This window comes from Capricornis sumatraensis, chromosome 2 (genome assembly GCF_032405125.1).
Source record: "Capricornis sumatraensis isolate serow.1 chromosome 2, serow.2, whole genome shotgun sequence".
NCBI lineage: Eukaryota > Metazoa > Chordata > Mammalia > Artiodactyla > Bovidae > Capricornis > Capricornis sumatraensis.
The window spans coordinates 110,215,459-110,240,029 of NC_091070.1; the positions used below are offsets into that span (position 1 = coordinate 110,215,459).

The 24,571-nt window shown below is 41.2% G+C and overlaps 1 protein-coding gene across 1 annotated transcript in view; it reads left to right on the forward strand.

Moving 5' to 3' along the window:
- The first annotated feature begins 6,425 nt into the window (after nucleotides 1-6,425).
- Nucleotides 6,426-24,571, forward strand: part of CD244 (CD244 molecule) — a 33,574-nt gene continuing 15,428 nt past the window's right edge. Inside the window, exons 1-3 of the mRNA XM_068993852.1 lie at nucleotides 6,426-6,457; nucleotides 11,218-11,257; nucleotides 23,637-23,739. Of these exons, the coding sequence (XP_068849953.1) occupies nucleotides 6,426-6,457; nucleotides 11,218-11,257; nucleotides 23,637-23,739 (175 nt within the window). The remainder of the gene's footprint in view (nucleotides 6,458-11,217; nucleotides 11,258-23,636; nucleotides 23,740-24,571) is intronic.

Sequence of the window (24,571 nt, forward strand, 5' to 3'; positions counted from 1 at the left end):
TATGCAGACGACACTGTTTCACAGAAAGATGACACTGCTTCACAGAAAGCAAAGAGCAACTAAAGAGTCTCTTGATGAAGGTGAAAGGGGAGAGTGAAAAAGCTGACTTAAAACTCAACATAAAAAACTAAGATCACAGCATGCAGTCCCATCACTTCATGGCAAATAGATGGGGAAACAATGGAGACAGTGACGGACTTTATTTTCTTGGGCTCCAGAATCACTGCAGATTGTAACTGAAGCCATGAAATTAGAAGATGCATGCTCCTTGAAAGAAAAGCTATGACAAACCTAGACAGAGTGTTAAAAAGCAGAGCCATCACTTTGCTGACAAAGGTCTGTGTAGTGAAAGCTATGAATGAATAGTTGTTGTATGAATCTGAGAGTGGGACCATAAAAAAGGCTGAGAACTGAGGAATTCATGCTTTCAAACTGTGGTGCTGGGAATGACTCTTGAGTCTCTAGACAGTAAGAAGTTCAAATCAGTCAATCCTAAACGAAATCAACCCTGGATATTCATTGGAAGGACTAATGCTGAAGTTGAAGCACCAATAATTTGGCCACCTAATGGAGGTAGTGAAGGATGGGAGGCCTGGTGTGCTGCAATCCATGGGGTCACAAAGAGTCAGACATGCCTGAGCAACTGAACAGCAACAAGTGAGCACAGTTTTAATAAGAAAAGGGAACACTGTCTTGCACAAATTGCCTTATCATTCACTTTTGATCTCCTAAATTTATAATTCACAAAATAGATGTAGTTCACAAACTGGTGGCAGGGCACCTAGAGTCATATTTTCTCTCCATTTTTGTCAAATGTAACAATTTAAGTATATAATTTATGCTAAATCAGATTTTGCTTTCTATACAGATGACCCTTGAAAAATGAACAATGTTGGGGTGAATGGTGCTAATTCTGTCCCCACCAGTCTAAAATCTGAGTGTAACTTTATAGCTGCCCCTCCATTCAGGCGGTTCTACATTCATAGATTCAACCAGTCACAGATCATGTACTGTAGCACCTTTGTAATGGGGCAGGGGTTGGGGGAAGGTTTACTCTCCCCCAAGTTAAAGAAAATTCTGCCTAAGGACCTTCAAACTGAGTCATTAGCTCGGCAGATTTTGGATTTGTCAGTCTCTGTACCTTGTTGAATCTGTTCTCTTTATCTCTATTTCCATCTCTATCTCCCTATGTCTATATATCTTGTATTGGTTCTGCTTGTTTAGAAAGTTCCATGAATACATTGATCTTATGTTATGTATGTGAAAATCTAGAAACCTGGGGAACTGATATATTATACACATATTTTTTTACATTCTTTTTTGTTTTGACCACACTTCAAGGCATGTGGTATCTTAGTTCCCCCACCAACCATGGAGCCCTTGTGGAGTCTTAACCACTGGAACACCCAGGGCAGCCTGAGAGCTGATATTTTAAATCATTGCACATATAATATAGTCATTGTAAAAAGTTCTGAACACTGCCTTATGACCCAGCAATCCCACTGCTGGGCATCCACACTGAGGAAATCAGAATTGGAAGAGACACATGTACCCCAATGTTCATCGCAGCACTGTTTATAATAGCCAGGACATGGAAACAACCTAGATGTCCATCAGCAGATGAATGGATAAGAAAGCTGTGGTACATATACACAATGGAGTATTACTCAGCCGTTAAAAAGAATTCATTTGAATCAGTTCTGATGAGATGGATGAAACTGGAGCCGATTATACAGAGTGAAGTAAGCCAGAAAGAAAAACACCAATACAGTATACTGACACATATATACGGAATTTAGAAAGATGGTAATGATGACCCTTTTTGTGAGACAGCAAAAGAGGCACAGATGTATAGAACGGACTTTTGGACTGTGAGGGAGAGGGAGAGGGTGGGATGATTTGGGAGAACGGCATTGAAACATGTATACTATCATGTAAGAAACGAAGTGCCAGTCTATGTTCGATACAGGATACAGGATGCTTGGGGCTGGTGCATGGGGATGATCCAGAGAGATGATATGGGGTGGGAGGTGGGAGGGGGATTCAGGATTGGGAGCTCGTATATGCCCGTGGTGGATTCATGTCAATATATGGCAAAACCAATACAGTATTGTAAAGTAAAATAAAGTAAAAATAAAATTTTAAAAAATGTAAAAAAAATTAAAAAAGAAAAAAGAAAAATAGATAAATATTTGCAGTAAAAAAAAAATGCACATTCTGATTAGCAAGGCTGACTAGGGCCTCGGGTTCAGAATCTCTAACACATTCCTTTCTGTTGCTAGCCTACGTCAGGGAGAGCTGCGGTCACTGAATTACGGCCCTCTGTTCATGGGTGGACTATGAGGATCCTCCAACTCAGATGCTGAAACACACATTCTTTCTTTAGTTCTTACCACATGACAAACAGCTCCATAGAATTTCATATAGCATTAATTGCTATTGTGAATTATTAAGATCCATGAAAATATGGTATCCATGAGCAACATTAGCAGAGTATTAGAGCTTACAATAAAAGTTTTACCATGATTTCAGAGAGCCCTAGGCACTCCTGCCTTTGTAGACCTCTTCCTCCATTAAAAAAATAAGAAAAAAATTTGTAATTCTGTTCTATGACTGCACTGATATAAAGACAAATATAATCCAGGAAGATTCATTATTGTATATCCATTCTTGTTTTATTTATTTTCTTATTTTAAAAGAAATCAAGGCATTTGTGGGCTCCTGAATGCATCCTGTACCCTAGGCACTGTGTCTACTGGGCCTAATACATGAATTGACCTTGGTATATGAAGAATCCAAATTAGAATTCCACAGGAAGACTGGCAGCTGCATAGGGCTTGGCAGGTTGTTGAGCTCCCACAATTAACGAGCAGACAGATAGTTAGAATTCCTACAATTTTCAAATGGACTGCTGTCTGAAACAATACGTCAGCAGTGCTGTGAGTTGGTCATAATTTTCATCTGCTGCTCTTCCTACTTTTTGCTTGTAAAATTAGTGTACTTTATCTGTTAGTTTGTGTGGGCTTTACCCAAGAAAGTTTGATACAAATCAATATATTTTTGCCTATTAACTTTCAAAAAATCAGACTGTAAGCTATATATTATTATTGTTCAAATGTCAATTAGTCTCTTTTTGCTAAACAGGTAGTGTCCCATGGTGTAATTTTCAGTTATCAGAGCACCCTCATAAGTTCATATTCTTCTCTTAGAAAATAAATACAAGTGAAAAAAGGAAAAAAAAAAAGTTCTGAACAGGAAGCATATGTGGAATAAAAAGTAAAACTCACTCTCTCACTTACCTCTACTCAAAATTCTGTATCTTTATCTAAAGGTTATCATCATGAATATTTTTTTCCCCAGGCATGTTTCCCTACATTTACAACCATTCAGAGAACATAAATATACATACATTCGTTTTGTCCGTCTAAACAGAATTATATTATGTAGATGGTTTTGTGAATGTCTTAGAGCTCTTTTCATATGAATATGTAGACATTTATTTTACTCTTTCATTTTTTTTGTTTTTAATTGAAGGATAATTACAGTGTTGTGTTCGTTTCTGCCAAACATCAACATGAATCAGCCATAGGCATATATATGTTCCCTCCCCCTTGAACCTCCCTGCCACCTCCTTCCACACCCTACCTCTTGAGGTTGTTACAGAGTTTATTCTTTTAGAAGGCTTTTTAATATACTATAATATAGAATGAATATACCATATTTATAAAATTGTTGCCTATGATTAACATATAGATTATTTCTGATTTTTTACTTATCAATGCTATAAGGAAGAACCTTTGAGCATTTATGAAAATATTTTCTTGCATTAATGACAGTATATCTGTGGATAAACTCAAAGAGTGGGTATTGCTAGTTGAAAGGGCCGCTTTTTCTTTTTTGGCTGTGTTTGTTGCAGTGCACAGGCTCTTCACTGCTGTGCACAGATTTTCTCTTGTCTTGGTGAGCAGGAGCTGCTCTCTAGTTGCGGTGCATGGGCCTCTCATTGAGTTTGGTTTTCTTCTCATGGAACACAGGCTCTAGGGCTTCAGCATTTGTAGCATGCAGGCTCTAGAATATGGGCTCAATACTTGTGGTGCACTGGCTTAATTGCCCCATGGCATGTGAGATCTTAGAGACTGAATCTGTGTCCCCTGCATTGGCAGACAGACTCCCAACTACTGAACCACCAGGGAAGTCCCAGAGCATATATATTTACCACAGTAATGATTTCTGTTAAATTGCCTTCTAGTAAATTATCAAAATTGAAGGTAGTCTTAGGGATCCCAAATTTACAATTAGTCTCAGAACTGGAACTATTCCATCTTTCATGGGAGGAAATTTGTCCTTCCTACTGTATCATGTCTTGAGCACCATCTCAAGGTCAGGGGCACTGCCAGATCAACTCTGAGGAAACTTCCCAGGGCTAAAGGGCTGCCTCTTGGGAGGGGAAAAAAAAAGAAGAGATGATAACCATTAAATCAACAGGAAAAATCTATGTAGGTCTGCATTTAAAAAAAAAAAAACTTTATTGTTCAGAGTTTTTAATATGCATACTCTCAGGTATAGTTTTTAATTTGATTCTTTTTAAAAAAATACATTTGTTTGTGTAATATGCATATACATATCAAAATAACTTGTTAACCTGCTTGTTTTTCTTTACTTCAATTAATGGAGATTATACGTCTAATTTGATTCTGAAAACTACCTTGTGAGGGATGGGAGCCAAGTGCTGTTGGGAGCCAGCTGTTGGCCCCACAGGCTCAGAAAATAATTTGGTCAGGATCGCACAGGCTGTGAGTTGCTGAACTGGAACTCAAGTCTATATGCGTGTGTGTGCCAAGTCGCTTCAGTTGTGTCCAACTCTGTGCGACCCTGTGGACTGTAGCCTGCCAGGCTCCTCTGTGCATGGGATTCTCCAGGCAAGAATGTTGACCTCCTCCAGGGGATCTTCCCTACCCATGGATCAAATTTGTGTCTCTTAGGTCTCCTGCATTGGCAGGTGGAATCTTTACCACTAGTGCCATTTGGGAATCCTACATTCTTGACTGCAAATCCAGTGTTCTACCCAGAAAATCATTGCTGCCTTTTTTTTTTGGCAGGCAATTCTTGCATTCTGCCTCCCCTCAGCCCGACTTCAGACACAGTGACTGGAAATGGATCAACAGATGGAAAAGGAGAAGAAAGGCTGAACTGAAGGGAACTGAAAATATTTTCTGCTCAGGGGAAAGCAGAAGAAAAAGAAGGGCAAAGAACTCTGGGTGTGGCCTCAAAGCTATTGAGTTCTGGGGAAAGTGGGATGCCTCCACCCCTCCATGGCGGTGTGAAGAGTCAAAGGCTGCCTGGCCTTTCTGGAGGGTGGGATCAAAGTGTGTGTTGGGGGGCAGCAAAAATGGGTCTGCATGCAGTCTGGGTGAGAGAAGCTGAGAAGAAAGAACTATTACGGGAAAGTAGAAAAAGAGGATGGGAAGGAATTTAAAAGTACATCGGAAGCTAGGCAAAAGGATATTATTATGGAAACATTTTAATTTGGATGTGCTTAGGTTGAAACTTCGGTATCAACCTTCAGAAAATCCCCAGGCCTGCTAGATTTTTCCAGTGCCTTTACTTGTCTCCTTTGGCATTTCATCTATTTGTCTAGTGATCCACTTTTCAATCTACATCCTTCCCAAACCCTCTGTCCTTCCTCTTCACAATGTCTGTTGGGATTGGACAGGCCTACACAGTGGCTGTTTGGTCCCCATATAGTTTTCTCTATATTGCCAGTAGGATGCAGAGAATTGGGAACTTTCTTGGGCATCTGTCCTTTAAACAAAGCAGCTGGGCTGGGGCAGAGCTCAGGACAAGATTTCTAAGTTGGTTTTGTGAGTCACTGTGTATTCTGAGCATCCGCCCACTTGAGGTGAACTTCGCAAGTTTAGCTTGTGGGAACTATCAGACCAGGTCCAGGGACTGGGGCTTCCTCAACAACCCTGCTAGCGTTCAGCTGATGAGAACATCCTCAAGCTGAGGAAATTGTGGCTGAAGCCCGACAGAGTTCTGCTCCCTGTCACCCTTCTGCTGATGGGTGGCTGCTGAGCTTGTGCAGGGCAGAATATCTGGTGGGAGGGGAGCTGGCTTGACCCCTCTGTCAGCTTCTTACATCTGTTCTGTGGGCATGCTGGGGCAAGTGCTTGCCCTCACACTCCTCCTGCTCATCAAGGGACATCAGGGCCAAGGTAAGGAGGCCCAGCCTGGTAGGGGTGGGCTGGCATGGACCAGGAGCTGTGGCCTTCAGGGAAATCGGGATGTGAGCCTCCAGATTGTGCTGCTTACCTGGTCACCTGGACCTGTGACTCAGAGCAGCTCCCTGCAGCTCTGGGCAGGCTGGGTCAGACAGCAAAGGCTGGCAGTGGGTTGGGAGGTCTTTGAGAAGTGTGCATCTGGCCATGCCATCAGCAATCCAGGCCACCTTGGCAAGGTGAGTCCTTCGCACCAGCTTCAGTTTTCCTTTCTGTCTAGGGGGGAGAAAGTGTCCTCTCTGCTGGCTGTAAGAATGAAATACCCTCTCATTTGGTGCAGTTGCCAAAAGAGAGAAGAAGCGGCCATGAACTTGGGTTTCTCAAAGGAAGTCGAGTGGTTCTGAAGCTCAGAGACTGACAGATTATTCTCTGAGGCAGGAAAGTTGAGCCCTGGCAAGCGATAGGCGGTGTGGAGTGGGGGAGGGGGATAGGAGGCGTGAGATGAAGGCCTGAACAGAGGCTTTACTTGCAAGGGCTGGTCCCTCTCCATCAACTCTGTCAGCAGCCCAGAGGCCAAGTGAGCCGGAGAATTATTAGGGAAATGTTGACTGGGGGCTTTCCTAGTGGCTCAGATGGTAAAGAATCTGCCCGCAATGAGGGAGACTGGGGTTCGATTCCTGGGTTGGGAAGATCCTCAAGAGAAGGGAATGGCTACCTACTCCAGTATTCCTGCCTGCAGCGTTTTGTGCACAGAGGAGCCTGGCAGGCAGAAGTCCATGGGATCACCAAGAGTTGAACATGACTGAGTGACTAACACTTTCACTTTGGCTGGGGGCAGGGGGTGGGGAAGGGAAGAGAAGGAGACACTATTAGGAAGTTCCATCGCAAACTGAAAACTCTCAGGTGGGCCCTGAGCCAACAAATGAGGGGCAGGGAATCTCAGTGAGGGGTGCTCCTCCTTTCTCTCCAACCTTGTCTAGGATGCTCTGAAACTTGGAGCCTGCATTTTAAATCAGTAACTCTTTGCAGGGCATGGTGAATGGAGGTGGAATGAGAGGAAGGCACACTTGGTTGCAAAGGGAGGAAACTGCAGCACAGGGAAGTGTTTGTTTAGGGCCTGTTACAAGCTGTCCCTGGGTACCCAGTTCAATCACTGAGCCCCTGGCACTCAGATATCCTTCAAGAAGATACATTTTAGGCTCCGGCATTTGTATGAGTACAGGTGGAGTAGGGCATGGTGTGATGAGGAACAGGGAGCAGAGAGAGAAGTCTGGAGCCTGGGGATCATGTATGTGGGCTAGAGGGGGATCCAAAGATACAGGATCCCAGGCAAGAAAGCTAGATTAGAACCTTGAAAGCCAAGGTAGGACCCACAGGGTTTGATGCCTGGCTTTGGGAGTGCAGGAACAGAAGGTCCAGGGTGACTCTGAGATCATGAGCCTACATGATGCTCCCTCCATCCTTGTGGCACTGTCTCTGGGCACGGCCATGCCAAATCCATTGCAGTGGGAAGCCAGGTGGCGATTCTTCGAGCACTGGAAAGGATGGACTTGGGCCTTACGGAAGTTTTCTCTCTTCTTACTATACACTGTGTCTGTAGGGCTGGCCTTGTGTAAGTTGACTGAAACTGCTATAGTTATTTGTTTAAAATTTTAAACTTCTTAGTTTAAAATAATTTTGACATTTCAGGGATGTTGCAAGAATAGTACAAAGAATTCTTGTATTTCCTTCATCTAGATTAACCAGTTGTTAACATTTTATCACATTTGCTGTATTTCTCTTTCTATCCAAATATATGCATGTGTGAATAGCTGTATAATAATAATTATTTTTTGTGGAATATTCAAGGGTAAATTGCAGATGTCACCCCCTTTTACTCTTAACTATTTTAGCACACATCTTCAAAAAACAAGAATGTCCCCATATCATGATATCAGCACAGTTATAAAATTTAGTAAATTTAACATCAATGCAATCAAATATATAATACATATTTAAATATTACCAAATGTCCCCCCAGTGCTGTGTGCATGCTTGCTAAGTCGCTTAAGTCGTGTCCTACTCTGTGTGACCCTATAGACATAGCCCATTGGGTTTGTCTGTCCATGAGATTCTCAAGGCAAGAATACTGGAGTGGGTTGCCATGCCCTCCTTCAGGGGATCTTCCCAACCTAGGGGTTGAACCCATGTCTCCTAGTCTCCTGTATTGGCAGGCGGGTTCTTTACTATTAGAACCACCTGGGAAGCCCCAGATGTGCGATATAACATCTTTTTTTCCCATCCAGAATCCAACCAGGATCACGTATTGCATTGTTATTATGTCTGTTTTTTAAATTATTTGTTTATTTGGCTGTATTGGGTCTCACTTGTGGTGCAAAGTATCTTCTTCGCTTCACGTGGATCTTTCATTGCAGCGCATGAACTAAACTCTCTACTAGCAGTTGGGTCTCTCAGGCTTCAGTATCTGAGACACGCAGGCTTAGTTGCTCCAAGGTACATGGTATCTTAGTTCCTCAACCAAGGATCACACCTGTATCACCTGCATTGCAAGGCAGATTCTTAACCAGTGGACCAGGGAAGTTCCAGTTGCTGTGTCTTTTTGGTCATCTTTAATCTACAGTCATTCCCTGAACTTTCTGCATATTTTATAACATCAACATTTTTGGAGTACAAGTCAGTTGTTTTCCAGAGAGTTCTACAATCTGAGTTTGTCTGACATTTGGTCATAAGATTCAGGTCAAGCATTTTTGGCAGGAATACCACAAAAGTGACATCATGTCTTTTTCAGTGCATCCAATCCGGAGACACAATGAGAGTGAAACATTTTTTTCTAAAACTTCGTTTACTGAAGAATTCAGTACACATCACATATGTGTAAGAAGTTCATGTTATGCTTTGCACAAGTCTTCCAAAGCTCTCTCACTTCTCACAGAGGAAAAGCCATACATTTCACCGTGGTGCGTGTGATCCAGCCTCCCCGGCCATTGCCTCTCCTCTGCTCTTCTCACTGTGTTTCAGTCTCGCTGACCTATGGCCCTCACACTTGTTTCACTGGGCCTTTGCACTGTTTTCTACATGGACTGCTGCTTCCTCCTCATTTTCTGTGAGGTTTGCTTCCTTATTCTGCTCAGGTACTACCTCTGCAATGATATCTTTTCCACTAAAAATAGCCCCTCCATCTTGCACCTCCTTGTCTCCCTCTTGGCTTATTTCTCTCTGTATGCTCGTCTCCATTTTACATACTACATGTTTATTTTTGTTTTATTTTCTGTCTCCCAGTTTCCACTTCACCTTATTAGAATGCAAGATCCATGAAGGCAGGGCTTTTGTTTTGTTCACTCCTGTATCTCCAGCATCTTGAGCAGTATCTGGCACAAGTATATCCTCAATAAATATTTATTGAAAGAATGAACACTTTAAATAATCCATAGAAAAAAGTGAGTTTATTGGCCTACCAGAAAGTTTCATTGGGAAAACTATTTAAATTTTAAGGCATGTACTATCTCTGTGGCCTTGAGGAAGTTAACCAACCTCTTGTTTCTCAATTTTTCATTCAAATCATGAAATTAACAGCGGTGTGTGCTTCCAAGGGGATGTGTGAGGATTAGATGAGATATAGTATATAAAGTGCTTAGAGAAATGGTGAGTTATTACAAGAACTCCAGACTGAAAGTTCATGTTATTCAGCTCTTTGGAAGCAAGGCATATATTTCTCTTAGTTTTATAGTCAGAGTTAAGAAGAGAGAGATTATTTGGTAATCCTTTGTTGAACTCTAATTAATTGAATAGAAAGTGAGTTAGAGCATGTTGAGATAAGATGATCAAGTTTTAAGTGTGACCCTTTTCTGAGGGTTTCTTGCCATAACCAAGGTCTTAGGGAGACTTCAACAATTTTTCTTTTACTATTGGTATATGAAAATATTTTTGACATAAAGATCTTTGAATTAGATGGATAGATTGATATTGCACAGTCTTAAAAGTTTTATGTTTTATTTTATTAAAACAAGTATTTATTAAAGCTTGAGTTTTCATCAAAAAACACACACAGATAAGCAGTGCACAGGCATTTGTTATTCAAAAAATGACTAATGCATTTATTTCTCATAGAGTCCTGTGTATGTAATTTCATATGTAGGTATGCTCTGTAAATTTGTGTTTTTATTCTCTTAAAGTTTCTGACAATTTATCAATTTTATATGCCTTCTAGATAGCTACCATGTTGAATATTTTTGGAAAATGTTTTAGCAGTTTGTATCACTTGCTTCTCTCTTTGACTTTTTTTAAATTGGAGGATAATTTCTTTACAATGTGTTAGTTTCTGCTGTACAACTTGAATCAGTTATAAGTATGCATATATAGATGTCAATAGTTTTATCTTAAGGCAACATGTATTCAAGACATTGAAGCACGTGATTATACTGTATTGGAAAACAGTCTGTTTTCGCAATAGCATCTTCCCTCTCTATTCGCATTCCTTCCCTGGGTATGCTTTGAACAGCTCTGCACCAGGTGCTGGGCTAGAAACTGAGGATTCAGATGTGAATCAGCAGACAACTCCTTCATTCACAGAGCCTACACCGTTTACATCAGTTAACCTACAATTACAGCTGTGGTTAGCGCACAACAAAGTGCCTAACACAGCAAGTGGTCAAAACATGTTAGTTGAGAAAATAAATGAATTATTTTCAGACCTCTTAGAGGACAACTGGGATGACTTTTGGGTCAGATGTGTTGGGGAGCAAGGAACTTCAAATCACCGCTCATAAGAGTGGACTTGAGCCCTAAAGTTCACTTTGAACCCTAAATTCAGATTTTGGCTATGCATTCTGAGGAAACTCTAAAGGACACACCAGAGACTCAATGCCCAGGAGCTGCAAGGTTTGGGGTGAGATGTGCTGGACAAAAAAGTAAATAAATAAGGGCAGGGACAGCATCTTACAGACAGCTCTGAAGGCTGCAGACTATTCCTGTAGGTTGTGTTGAAACTTTCACTTCTCAGGTGGGAGTCACTGATTGCAAATGCTTTGGCTGGGATCCAGGTAAGTTCTAAGAAGACTGGATTCATTTTTGTCCATCTTTTCCTCTTTGTACTTCCCCTCAAACAAAGCATGAACAATGAAGTTCCTGTGTATAGGAGACAGATGAGGACTCAGGAAACTCAGGGCTGCAGCACTACCAGAGGGAACCAGTTCTGTAGAAATATCTCCAGAGGTAGCTGGACCATTGTCTTCATGATATGTGTGCAGAGAAGTGCACAAAACTATAAACATACACAGTAATGAGTTATTGTTAAGTGAATACACCCATGTATCTACCACACGCTCTCTCCCTTTGTTATCTCCTCTGTCTTCCACAAATATAACTACTCTTTTGACTTCTAACATCATAGGTTAGTTTTGCCTGTATATAAATGGAATCATAATTATGTACTCTTGCATTTGGCTTCTTTTGCTCAACATCTGATGAGATTTATCTCTGTTTTCACTTGTAGCTGGTTGTTTTCATGGCTGTACAATAGTTTATTCATGTATTCTACTATTGATGAACCTTTGGGTTGTTCCCAAAGTATTTTCCCTATTATAATCACACTGCTATGAGCCATTTTTCTTTCTTCTTTCTTTGGCTGTGCTGTGTGGAACTCAGGATCTTAGTTCTTGACCAGGGATCAAATTTGCACCTTCTGCAGTGGAAGTACAAAATCTAAACCACTGGACAGCCAGGGAAGTCCCCTATGGGCCTTTTTGTGCACGCATGTCTGTTGGGTGTATCTCTGGGGGTAGAATCCCTGGGTATGTATATATACATCTAGCAGATGCTGCCAAACTCTTTTCCAAAGTGGCTGAACCAAGCGCTGTGTGAGAGTTCCAAGTAGCTTCAGGGTCACTGCCTTTGTGTTCTCTAGACCTGCAAATGGGAAATGAAAGCGCAGGGCTGGGACGCCTGAAAGGTGAAAGTCAAAGCCAGGGGAACCACATATCTGTGGCGTTTCTGGTATTCTGCACGAGATTCCCACAAAGAGTCATTTCTGGGAACTGAATTTAATTAATTATTTAATCAACTGAACATTTCATTAAAACTTTCCTATGTTCCAAGAACTATGTAAGATTTTGTAGAGGAAACAAAGATGAAACACAATTTGGTTCCATCCTTATGAATCTTTCAGACAGGGGAAAATAGGCCTGTATAATATCAACTCTAAGGGAAGATAGAAAATACTACGTGTCACTGACAGGCAGATTAATGCCAAGCACAAAGGGTGCAAAGAAGATGGAAATTCCTTCTAGGTTGGGACACTGGGGAAGTGGCCTTGAAGGATAAGCAAGAGTTCAGGATAAGACTTCTCTGGTGGTCCTGTGGTTAAGTTTGCTTTGCAAAGCAAAAGACACAAGTTCGATTCCTGGTCTGGGAAGATCCCACATGACAGAGAGCAACCAAGGTCCTGTGCCACAACTACTGAAGCCCGAGTACCTAGAGCTCATGATCTGTAATACAAGATGCCGCTGCAGTGAGAAGCCTGCATTCTACAATAGAGAGTGGCCCACCCTCAACACAGCTAGAGAAAGCCTGGGCATAGGAACAAAGACCCAGCACAGCCGAAAATTAAAAAAAAAAAAAAAAAAAAATAAATAAATAAAAATAATAATAAGAAGAGTTCAGGAGAGAGGAGTAAGGTAGAAGGACAAGATAGGCAGAGGGAAGAGCCAAAACAGGAGGGAAAACACAGATTTGAACAAGGAAACATGAGAAACAAACACACATTTATCTTGGAGAAAGACATTATTACAAATGGCATGATTCACACATTTATCTTGGAGAAAGACAGTATTACAAATGGCATGATTCAGTTAACTGATACAAACAGTGGGACCTAGGCTAGATAAATTTGACGTGGGGTGGGGGTGGGGGTGGGGTGGGGTGGGGAGGAGAAGTTGCTTTATCTGAGAGGAGCAGTCAGTAGGAAGCTCCCAAGGGTGGGGCTAGGCTGAGAAGAAGAGAGGTGATAAAATGGGTTGTGGACCTGGAGGATATTTTATGTACTTTTGCCTTAACTAGAGCCAGACCTGCCCCAGCACTTTGGGGAACTCACTGAGCTTTATCCACTCAGTCCACATCAGGAACCCCTTCTGTTGCCTCACCCCAAGCCTGGTGTCATAACTCAGAACTGAGAAAACCTCAACATCCTTTGCTAGGTAGGGGAAGTTATACTTTTCTGAAAGTTGTATTTTCTCTCTCCTGCCCCCTTTCCCGGGGCTCAGGCCACACCCTTCCTCCCACCTCCCCTTCCTCCCACCTCCCCTTCCTCAGATCAGCACGTCCACATCAGAGGAAGCTGGGCTTATTGTGGACACTGCGTGGCTCTGGAGGCAGCAGCTCTGCCCTCCCTTTGCAAAGTTGTTTTACCCCATTCTTTCTTAACCACCGGAAAAGGGGCCTCCAAGTTGCTGAGCGCTAACAGCGTGGGCGGCTGCAACCCCGGGGCCTCCTCTGGCCACCGGAACCTGCTGCGGCCTCTCCCCTCTGAACACCCCGCCACTTGTCGCGGCCACCTCTACCTCTCACTAAGCAAGTGAGAACTTCTGTTGAGTTACCTTTCCGCACTGGCATTTATTGTCTCTCTCTTTGGCACGCACGGCCCTCAGGGACAGAGACCAGGTCTTTCTACATCAATTACACTCCGACTCACCTTATTGCCCTATCCCTCCCACGGCAACCTCACCCTATCTGCCTCCCTGTCCAGTCCTGCCTCACCCTGAAATATCTTCCTTTCCCCCACATTGGGCTGTTGAGGGCTGCAGAAGAATATTGAACAACAAAGAGCAGCTACAGACTGAGAGTCTTCAATTTCAGCTGGGTCCACAGGTGTCCTGGGAATCTTTGTTTTTGATCTACAGCTTTCCCCATTCTCCAGAGGGGTGATTCCGAACCTTCACTGTCTCTTCAAGATCCTATTCCATCATCACAGCTTCTATTGGCCTACACTCTCCTTCTCCAAGGAAATGGAGATCCCCGTTAGGGATTCTGCCAACTCCATCAACAATCCCTTAACGTTAGCTGACCTCACCTTATCTCCTTTAGGTGACCACACTCGCCTCTGCTCTGTGTTAGGGAGCTCTCCTCCCGTCCTTGGTCAGTCCCTGTCCAAGGTCATCATGCCTTCTTCTGGTAGGCCATCCGGGACCTGCCCAGTCCATGATATCTCTGATCTTTCTTCAACTGTTCCTTTTCTATTGGTTCTCCGCTCTTAGTTCATTATCCTGCCATTTGAAAATCTGTGTTGGAATACCACCCAGCTTTCCTCTCCTGTGTTTTTCTTTCCCAAGTGTCTCTTTTACTACTCATACAGGACACTTTCTTTCTGGTACCTCTGGTCACTGAATGTGTTTGTGATTTTTTCCCCACACCAAGGAATCTTCTGTGACACCAGCTGTGTGTCCTACAATTTGACTCAGTTCTGACACCATCTGCCCAGAGACAGAGTTAGAGCTCAGAGGTTAAGGGCTGTGTTTCCACAAGACTGCCTCCCCCTGATATTACAGACACCAGTCTCAAGCCCAGGTTGTAGATCAGAGGTTCCAGTGACCTCGTCCTCTGGTTCAATGAATTTGCTAGAGCAGTTCATAGAACTCAAGGAAACATATTTCCCAGTTTATTAAATAATATGAAAAAAGGTACAGATGAACAGCCAGATGAAGAGATACCCAGGGCAAGGTCTGAAAGGGAGCTTCTGTTCCCTTGCAGTTGACGTTCACCAAGCGGGAAACTCCACTGAACTCATTCTATTGGGATTTTGTGAGGGTTTCTTCACTTAGATGTGGTCAGTTTTTAACTATTAGCTCCTATTAACTCCCATTTCCATTCTCTGTCCCTCCTCTGAAGAATGGGGAATGTGGCTGAAAATTTCAAGCTTTTAATCACGGCTTGGCCTTTTTTTTTTTTTTTGCCCAGTCCCTCCCACCTGAGTCCACCCTGAGTCACCTTTAAAATATATTTTTTAAAAATTATTTATTTAACTTACTTTCTGGCTGCACTGGGTCTTCATTGCTACCTGCAGGCTTTTCTCTAGTTGTGGAGAGTGGAGGATGCTCTCTAGTTGCAGTGTGAGGCTTCTCACTGCAGTGTCTTCTCTTGTTGCAGAGCATGGAGTCTAGAGTGTGTGGGCCTCGGTAGTTTTTGCGCATGGCCTTAGTCGTCCTGCAGCATGTGAGATCTTACCTGAGTAGGGGTTGGTCTGTGCCCACTGCATTGGCAGGTGGATTCTTAACCACTGGACCACCAGGGAAGTCCCCAGAGTCATTTTAATAAAACAAAGGATGTTCCTGGTGCTCTTCTTACTAAGGAATTTACAAAGGTTTTAGGAGCCCTGTGTCAGGGATGGGGTCAAAGACTAAATGCTAAAGCAAAAGATGCCTTTATCACTGGGAAATTATAAGGATCGGAAACTCTGTGCCAGGAATGGGGAGTGGAGAGAGACTTTTATGTATATAAAAATGACACATATATGTGTATATAAATATACATACTGTCCATATGTGTATATTTCCATTACCTCAGAAAAACCAAACCAACAAAGCAAAATGACACCTGATGTTCTTCCTCTGGTAGTTTCTTTCCTAATCCCTTTTTATTTGGAGACAGACTCGTTGTAAGTGTACAAACTGGTGCAATTCACATGAAAGTAAAAGAAAATAGAATAGTGTAATTTAAAAATGACCACAAAGGCAGCATAGCATCAGAAGTGTAGATCACACATTCAATTCCTTAAGTATTTAACAGTCTAGTCTATAGCTTAATCAGTCCTTGTGTACTTCCTATTCAATTTTGTCACAATGAAGAAGAACTAGAATGAAGTCTCTATTTCCTTAATTTATTTTATTTTTGACTTGCACACACTGTCAAACACAGTTATTTATTTATTTATTTATTTTACATTTATTTTATTTTTTCATTTTTGGCTGCGCTGGCTTTTCTTTGAGCTCGTGGGCTTTCTCTACCTGTGCAGGGTTGGGGCGATTCTCTAGTTTCGGTATGCAGGCTTCCCATTGTGGTGGCTTCTCTTGTTGCAGAGCATGGGCTGTAGGAGCACAGGCTTCAGCAGTCGCAGAACGCCGGCTCAGCAGCTGCGACTTGCTGGTTCTAGGGCACGTGGGCTTCAGGAGTTGTGGCACAGGGTCTCAGCTGTGGCTCACGGGCCCTAGAGCTTGCAAGCTTCAGTAGCTGTGGTGCACCGGCTCCGTTGCTCCTCATCATGCGGGATCTTCCAGGATCTGGGATCAGACCTGTGACCCCTGCATTGGCAGGTGAACTCATCCCACTGTGCAACCAGGGAAGTCCTGAAGACTCTATGTTTTGATCTGGTGGTGATTATACAGGAATTTATAATTATTCATTATGTTATGTTTATATCTTAGGCGCACTTTGATGTTTGTGCTACCTCTCAATTTTAAAAAAGGTAAAAGTAAAATAAAACCATCACAACCCTCTAAAATTAAACTTATGTTTTATCACTCCACTATCCAAACCTGTTGGAGAGAGCTTTTGGCCCATCCTTAGCAGACCTGTAAGTCAGAGACATGGGTGTCCACACATATGCGGCTGCTCTGTCTCTGATGCCCTATTCCATACACCTTTCGCTATATCCCTGGCAGGTGTGGATGCCCTAGGCAACAGCTAGGTCACCTCCTCTGGGAAGCCATTCTTAATGCCCCGGGGAAAAATAATGCACGCTTTCCTTATGCTTGTGTCACGCCTTGGGCATACCCTCATAGCACAGTTCACATCAAGTCTTTGGCTCTTTTAGGTCTCTATTCCTCTAGACTGTATGCATAGGAAAACAGAGATTGTAACTTTTCTTTTATATCTTTGCCCAGTGCCCTTAACAATCCTATTCTCTAAAATAGGAGTGATATTGCAAATATCTACTCGCAGATATGATATGAGCAACAGTAATCATAACAGATGCCAGCTCTGAGCAAAACCTAGAGAGCTTTCTTTGGTGTATTGGCTGAACTTCTTCCCTGCCTTTGGGCCAGTAAGATGTCTCCATGCATGCACTAGCAACTGTGGGTCTTCACAGCTTCCATATTATCTGTACATGCTTCTGTTTTGGTCCTGTTCTCTTCTTACTATTTGGCTTTCATTCCTTATTTAAAATCATGCCCTGCCCTATAAATTTTGGTTTTGTATCAAGGACTTCTGGCACCCCTCCTTGAGAGCCCTTGAACCTGTTTTTTTCTTTTTTGGCTGCATCGGGTCTCAGTTGAGGCATGTGAGACCCTTCCTTGTGGCTCCCGGGCTTCTCTAGTGGCCCATGGGCTTAGTTGCCCCATGGTGTGTGCGATCTTAGTTCCCTCACCAGGGATCAAACCCACATTCCCTGCACTGGACAGCTAACTCTTAACCACTGGACCACCAGGAAAGTCCCAAACTCAGCTTTTATTATTGCTCTTGGAGTTACCACCCATGGAATACTCAGGAGCCATCTGCAGCCTGAGCTCTTTACTGTCTTGCGTGTGTGCCCAGTTGCTTCAGTCACGTTTGACTCTCTGCGACTTTCTGGACTGGAGCCTGCCAGTTTCCTCTGTCCATGGGACTCTTCAGACAAGAATACTGGAGTGGGTTGCCATGCCCTCCTCCGGGGGATCTTCCCCACTCAGGGGTCAAATCCGGGACTTTTCTGTCTCCTGCACTGGCAGATGGATTCTTTACTGCTAGCGCCAGCTGGGAAGCCCTTTACCACCTTAGGTGGGGTGGAAATTTGGATACTCATTACTCAGCCCAGTGCCTGGCCAGTAAAATGTGTATCTATTGATGTGGTTCCCTCTCCACTGGGTCTTACCCTTTACCCTTCATTTGATGGATACTACTGCAGTCAGTTAACCAGTCTGGGGAGTTCCATATCTTCCTTTGTGCATGTCTGTGTGTGTACTCAGTCATGTCTGCTTCTTTGCAACCTCGTGGACTATGGCCTGCCAGGCTCCTCTGTCCATGGGATTTTTTTAGGCAAGAATACTGGAGTGGGTTGTCATTTCCTCCTCCAGAAGATCTTCCTTATCCAGGGACTGAACTCACATCTCCTGCATTGGCAGGAGGATTCTTTACCACTGAGCCACCCGGGCAGCCCTTCCTTTAGCACTTGCTTGTGATGTACTGGGGCATTTCCATCTTTCCCTGTACCATTCTATTCACAGTTCTCCCCAACTCTACTTGCCTGGGCTAATCTCTTGGATGTAATTTTATAAAAAAATTGTCTCCTGTTTCCATAGTCTGTGAAGGTGATGTCCTGTTTCTAGAAAATTAAGACTTATGATATATATGTATTTCCATCTCTCTTAATTCTATCTCTAATATTCTGCCTAAGGGCTGGACCTTCTGCTTGATTCCCTGTCCCCAGAGGGCCCTTGAAGCTGTGGTTCCCCCTACTTGGAATGCTTTTTCTATAGTTCTCCTCCTGACTGAATTCTTCACATCTTTCATTTCTTAGCTCAAATGCCACTTTCTCTGGCCATGAATCTACCAATCACTCCGTTACATTATCTTTTAAAACTACTTTCATGGCACTTATGCTTCTCTGAAAGGACCTTGTTTCATTTTTCTCTTATTTATGGTGTGTAACTGAAGCGTAAGCTTCACGAGTGCAGGGATCTTGTCTCTCTTGCTCACTTTTCTAATTCAATGCCCCTGTACAGTGGGTCTCAATTTTGCCCCCCAAAGAACAATTGGAAATGTCGAACATATTTTTTGTTGTTGTTGTTGTCATGACTGGGGTAGGGGTGCTGGCATCTAGTGGGCAGACTCCAGGGATGATATTACATATCCTTGTGATTCACAGGCCATCTCCCCTGTCCCCTGCAACAGGGAATTAACAGGCCTCAAAGATCAACTGTTGAGATTAACATATCTTCCCTAGAACAATGTCTGACTCATAGAGAATATTCAGTAAATACTTGTTGAGTACAGGAGTGAATAGTCTTCTCATTGCCTCAAAGGAGCTCACTGATTTTTATAGATGTACCATGGGTTTAGGAAATCTTCATCAATCTGTAAATTTACCTAGCTTACTTTCTAGTCTGTTTTACCTGTGAAAGTTTCCTACCCACTGATTTCTGGTTGTCATTTGAGTTAACTATCAGGAAGACTTTTCTAATAATTAGCTAAAAGGAGATTTAGAAATCTATTTTTCCACTCTTGCTCTGGTAATGTTTCCACAAGTGGCAATATCACCCTTTGCTCTTATCAAAGTACATATTAAATGTACTTTGTTTATTTGGGTACATATTAAATGTACTTTGATAAGAGCTTGTACATATTACAAGAGCTTGTACATATTACAGATGTACTTTGGTAAGAACTTGTACATAACTTGCACATATTAAATGTACAAGTTAAATGATCAAAAGAGCTCTCTGAAGAGTAGTAATTACTCCTTTGTAATATTTTATCAAAATATAAGATATAGTAATATACAAAAAGTTTAAGCAAACAGCTTGATGAACTTAAAAACTTTTATATTACAATGTTAGATTATTTTCTGCTGTGCAGCAAAGTGAATCAGCCATAAGGATATATTTATCCCCTTCCTTTATTTAATTTCCTTCCCATTTGGTCACCACAGACACTGAGAAGGGCTCCCTGTGCTATACAGTAGGCTCTCATTAGTTATCTGTTTTATACATAACATCAGTAGTGTCTGTATGTCAATCCTAATCTCCCAATTCATTCCTCTCTCCCTTTCCCTGCTTAGTGTCCATACATTTGTTCTCTACATCTGTGTCTCTTTCTGCTTTGAAAATAGTTTCATCTGTGTAATTTTTCTAGATTTCAAATTTCTGTGAAACATGTTAGTATGTGTGTTAGTATATGATATTTGTTTTTTTCTTTCTGACTGACTTCACTCTGTATGACAGTCTCTAGACCCATCCACATCTGTGCCGTCTGTCCAAATGGCACAATTTCATTCCTTTTTATGGCTGAGTAATACGGCATTGTATATACATGCCTCATCCTCTTTATCCATTCCTCTGTTGATGGACATTTAGTTTGCCTCCATATCCTGACTATTGTAAACAGTGCTTCAATAAACATTGGGTGCATGTGTCTTTTGGAATTATGGTTTACTCAGGTATATGCACAGAAGTGGGATTGCTGGGTCATGTGGCAGCTCTATTAAGAACTTCCATATCATTCTTCATAGTGGCTACACCACCTTCCCACCAACAGTGTAAGAGGATTCCCTCTTCTCCACATCCTCTCCAGCATTTATTGTTTGTACATATTTTGATGATGGCCATTCTGATCAGTGTGAGGTGGTAACTCACTATAGTTTCGATTTGTGTTTCTCTGATAATTAATGGAAGAAAAGTTATGACCAACCTAGATAGCATATTGAAAAGCAGAGACATTGCCAACAAAGGTCCGTCTAGTCAAGGCTATGGTTTTTCCTGTGGTCATGTATGGATGTGAGAGTTGGACTATGAAGAAAGCTGAGTGCCGAAGAATTGATGCTTTTGAACTGCGGTGTTGGAGAAGACTCTTGAGAGTCCCTTGGACTGCAAGGAGATCCAACCAGTCCATTCTGAAGGAGATCAGCCCTGGGATTTCTTTGGAAGGAATGATGCTGAAGCTGAAACTCCACCTCATGCGAAGTGTTGACTCATTGGAAAAGACTTTGATGCTGGGAGGGATTGGGGGCAGGAGGAGAAGGGGACGACCCAGGATGAGATGGCTGGATGGCATCACTGACTCGATGGACACGAGTTTGAGTGAACTCCGGGAGTTGGTGATGGACAGGGAGGCCTGGTGTGCTGCGATTCATGGGGTCATAAAGAGTCGGACACGACTGAGCGACTGAACTGAACTGAACTGAACTGAATAATTAATGATGTTGAGCATCTTTTCATGTGTTTATTGTCCATCTGTATGTTTTCTTTGGAGAAATGTCTATTTAGGTCTTCCACCCATTATTGACTATTGATTGGATTTTTTTATATTAAACAATGTTTTTATGTCTTGGAAATTAATCCCTTGTCAGTTGCTTCATATGAAAATATTTTCTCCCATCCTGATGATTTTCGTTTGTCTTGTTTATGGTTTTCTTTGTTGTGCAAAAACTTTTAAGTTTGGTTGGCTCTCATTTGTTTATTTTTATTTAATATATTCATTACTTTAGGTGGTGGGTGAGAAAAGATCTTGCTATGATTTGTGTCAGAGTGTTCTGCCTATGTTAAACTCTGAGTTTTATAGTGTCTGGCCTTACATTTAGGTCTTCAATCCATTTTGAGTTTCTTCTTATGTATGGTGTTAGGGAGTATTCTAATTTCATTCTTTTACATGTAGATGAACTTTTACATATATATGTACATGTAACCACCACCCATCTCAAGAAGTAAAACATTTCTTTATTAGTAACAGTGTTGTTTTAACAGTGTTGATAAGATGCATCCACATTTTTGCTTGTAGAGTAGTTTATTCTTTTTCATTGCTGTGTAATTTTTCATCATATGAATATAACATGATTTATTTACTAAGCTAATGATGACTGGTATTTGGGATTTTCCCCCTTCTTGAATTATTATGAATAAAGCCATTATGAGCTTTATTGTATACATTTTCTTGAGTATTCACAAGAAATACTCTTGTGGGCCATAGGGCATATGTAACTTTAGTTTTAAAAGATATTGTTAGTTTTCCAAAGTGATTGTGCCAATTTGGACTCTCCCTAGCAATGAATGAGAGCCTCAATTGCATCTCATCCCTACCAACACTTGGAATTTTCAGTCTTTTAGCCATTTTGGTGGAGATATAGTAATCTCATCATTTTCTGATTCCCAACAATGTTGGGAACATTTTTGCTGCTTATTTGTCAATTGAGTATCAGGTTTTTGTCAAGTGCCTGCCTGCCAGTCTTCTGCCATTTTTTTGTTGGGTTGTCAGTTATAAACAGGCATACCTTATTTTATTGAACTTCATGTTATTGCACTTTGCAGTCATTGAGTTTTTTATAAATTGAAGGTTTACATCAACTCTGTGTCGCAGAAGTCTATTGGCTCCATTTTCCCAACAGCAGCATTTGCTCACTTTGTGTCTCCTTGTCACATTTGGGTAATTCCCTCAATATTTCAGATGTTTTCATTATTATTATATTTGTAATGATGATCTGTGATCAGTGATCTTTGATGTCATTATTGCAATTCTTTTGGGTTGCCACAAACTGCACTCATAAGAGATGGTGAATGCAATCAATTGTTAAAACGACAGCAAAGGATTCAGAATATTACATAAATTTAGTTGATGAAGAAGCAGCAGGGTTTGAATGGACTGACTTCAATTTTGGAAGAAGTTCTACTGTGGTTAAAATGCTATCGAACAGCCTTGCCTGCTACAGAAAAATCATTTGTTAAAAGAAGAGTCAATCCATGTGGCAGAGCCTGACTCCCATTCTCTAACCCACTAACCCCCATCTGAGTGGAGACTACTCTGATGTGTGTGGCAGTGTGAAGGTGTGTTCTAACTTCATTGATTTGTATTCAACTGTAAAAGTTTCCCTGTACCACTTACTGAAAAAGCTGTCTTTTTCCCATTCTATATTCTTGCCTTCTTCGTTGAAGATTAATTGACTGAAGATATGCAGGTTTACTTCTGGGCTTTCTAGTCTGTTCCATTGATCCATATGTCTGTTTTTGTGACAATACCACACTGTTCTGATTACTGTAGCTTTGTAGTGTTTATCTGAAGCATGGGAGGGTTATGCCTCTTGCTTTGTTCTTTTTCCTGAGTATTGCTTTGGCCTTTCTGGGTCTTTTATGATCCCATATAAATTTTAAGATTATTTGTTCTAGTTTGGTGAAAAGTGTCATGAGTAATTTGGTAGAGATTGTATTAAATCTGTAGATCGCTTTGGGTAATATGGCCAGTTTAACAATAATTAATATTTTTAATTAATTAATATAAGAGTATGAGATATCTTTCCATTTCTTTGAATTATCTTTAATTTCCTTTGTTAATGTTTTATAGTTCTCAGCATATAAGTCTTTTACCTCGTTGGTCAGGTTTATTCCTAAGTATTTGTGTGTGTGTGTGTGTGTGTGAGGGGGTGATTTTAAAAGGTATCGTTTTTTCTTTTTTACATTCCCTTTCTGGTATTTCATTGTTAGTGTAAAGAAATGTAACTGATTTCTGTGTATTAATCTTATATTCTGTTACCTTGCTGAATTCATCTGTTAGTTCTAATTGTTTTTGTGTGGAGTCTTCAGGGTTTTCTATATTTCTGTATTTTGTAATCTGCTAACAGTTTTACATCTTTCTTTCCAATTTGGATACCTTTTATTTCTTTTTCTTGTTGGATTGCTGTGTCTAGGACTTCCAATACTATATTGAATAGAAGTGCAGAAAATCAGAATTTTTTCTTATCCCAAATTTTAGTGGGAAGACTTTCAGCTTTTCACCATTGAGTATTATGTTGACTATGGCATTGTCATAAATGACTTTTATTATGTTGAGATATGTTCCCTCTATAACCAGTTTGGTAAGGGTTTTTTTTTTGTTGTTGTTTTGTTTAAATATCATGAGTGGATGTTGAGTTTTGTCAAATGCATTTCCTGTGTCTATTGAGATAATCATGTTTTATCTTTCCTTGTGTGAATGTGGTGTATCACATTGATTGATTTATGTATGTTGAACCATCCTTGTGACCCTGGAATGAAAGCAACTTGGTCATAGTGTATGATCCCTTTTTATGTAATGTTGGACTCAGTTTGCTAATATTTTATTAAGGATTTTTGCATCTACATTCATTAAAGATATTGGCTTGTAATTTTCTTTTGTTGTGTCTTGGTTTTGTTGTTAGCTGGTTTTGGTATCAGGATTATGGTGAGAAGGATAAGTAGAAGTTCGGTAGAATTCCTTAGTAAAGCTGTCCAGTCTTGGATTTTTGTTTGCAGGGAGTTTTGTTAAATTACAGATTCTATTTCACTTGTAGTGTTCAGTCTGTTTAAATGGTCTGTTTCTTCCTGACTCAGTTTTAGCTGGCTATATGTTTCTAGAAACTTGTTAATTTCTTCCAGGTTGTCCAATTTGCTTGCATATAACTATTCACTGTGTTCTCAGTTTTTAAAAAATGTTTTTTTTTTTTTGTGGTTTCAGTGATTAAAATGTCTTGTCTTACATTTCTTATTTTGTTTATTTGGGTCCTCTCTCTTTTCTTCTTGGTGAGCCTGGCTAGAGATTTGTTGATTTTGTTCACCTTTTCAAAAAATTAATTCTTGGACTTATGGGTCTTTTCTATTGTTTTTTGATCTCTATTTTCTCTCTCATCTTCATTATTTTCTTCCTTATGCTGACTTTGTGTTTTGTTTGTT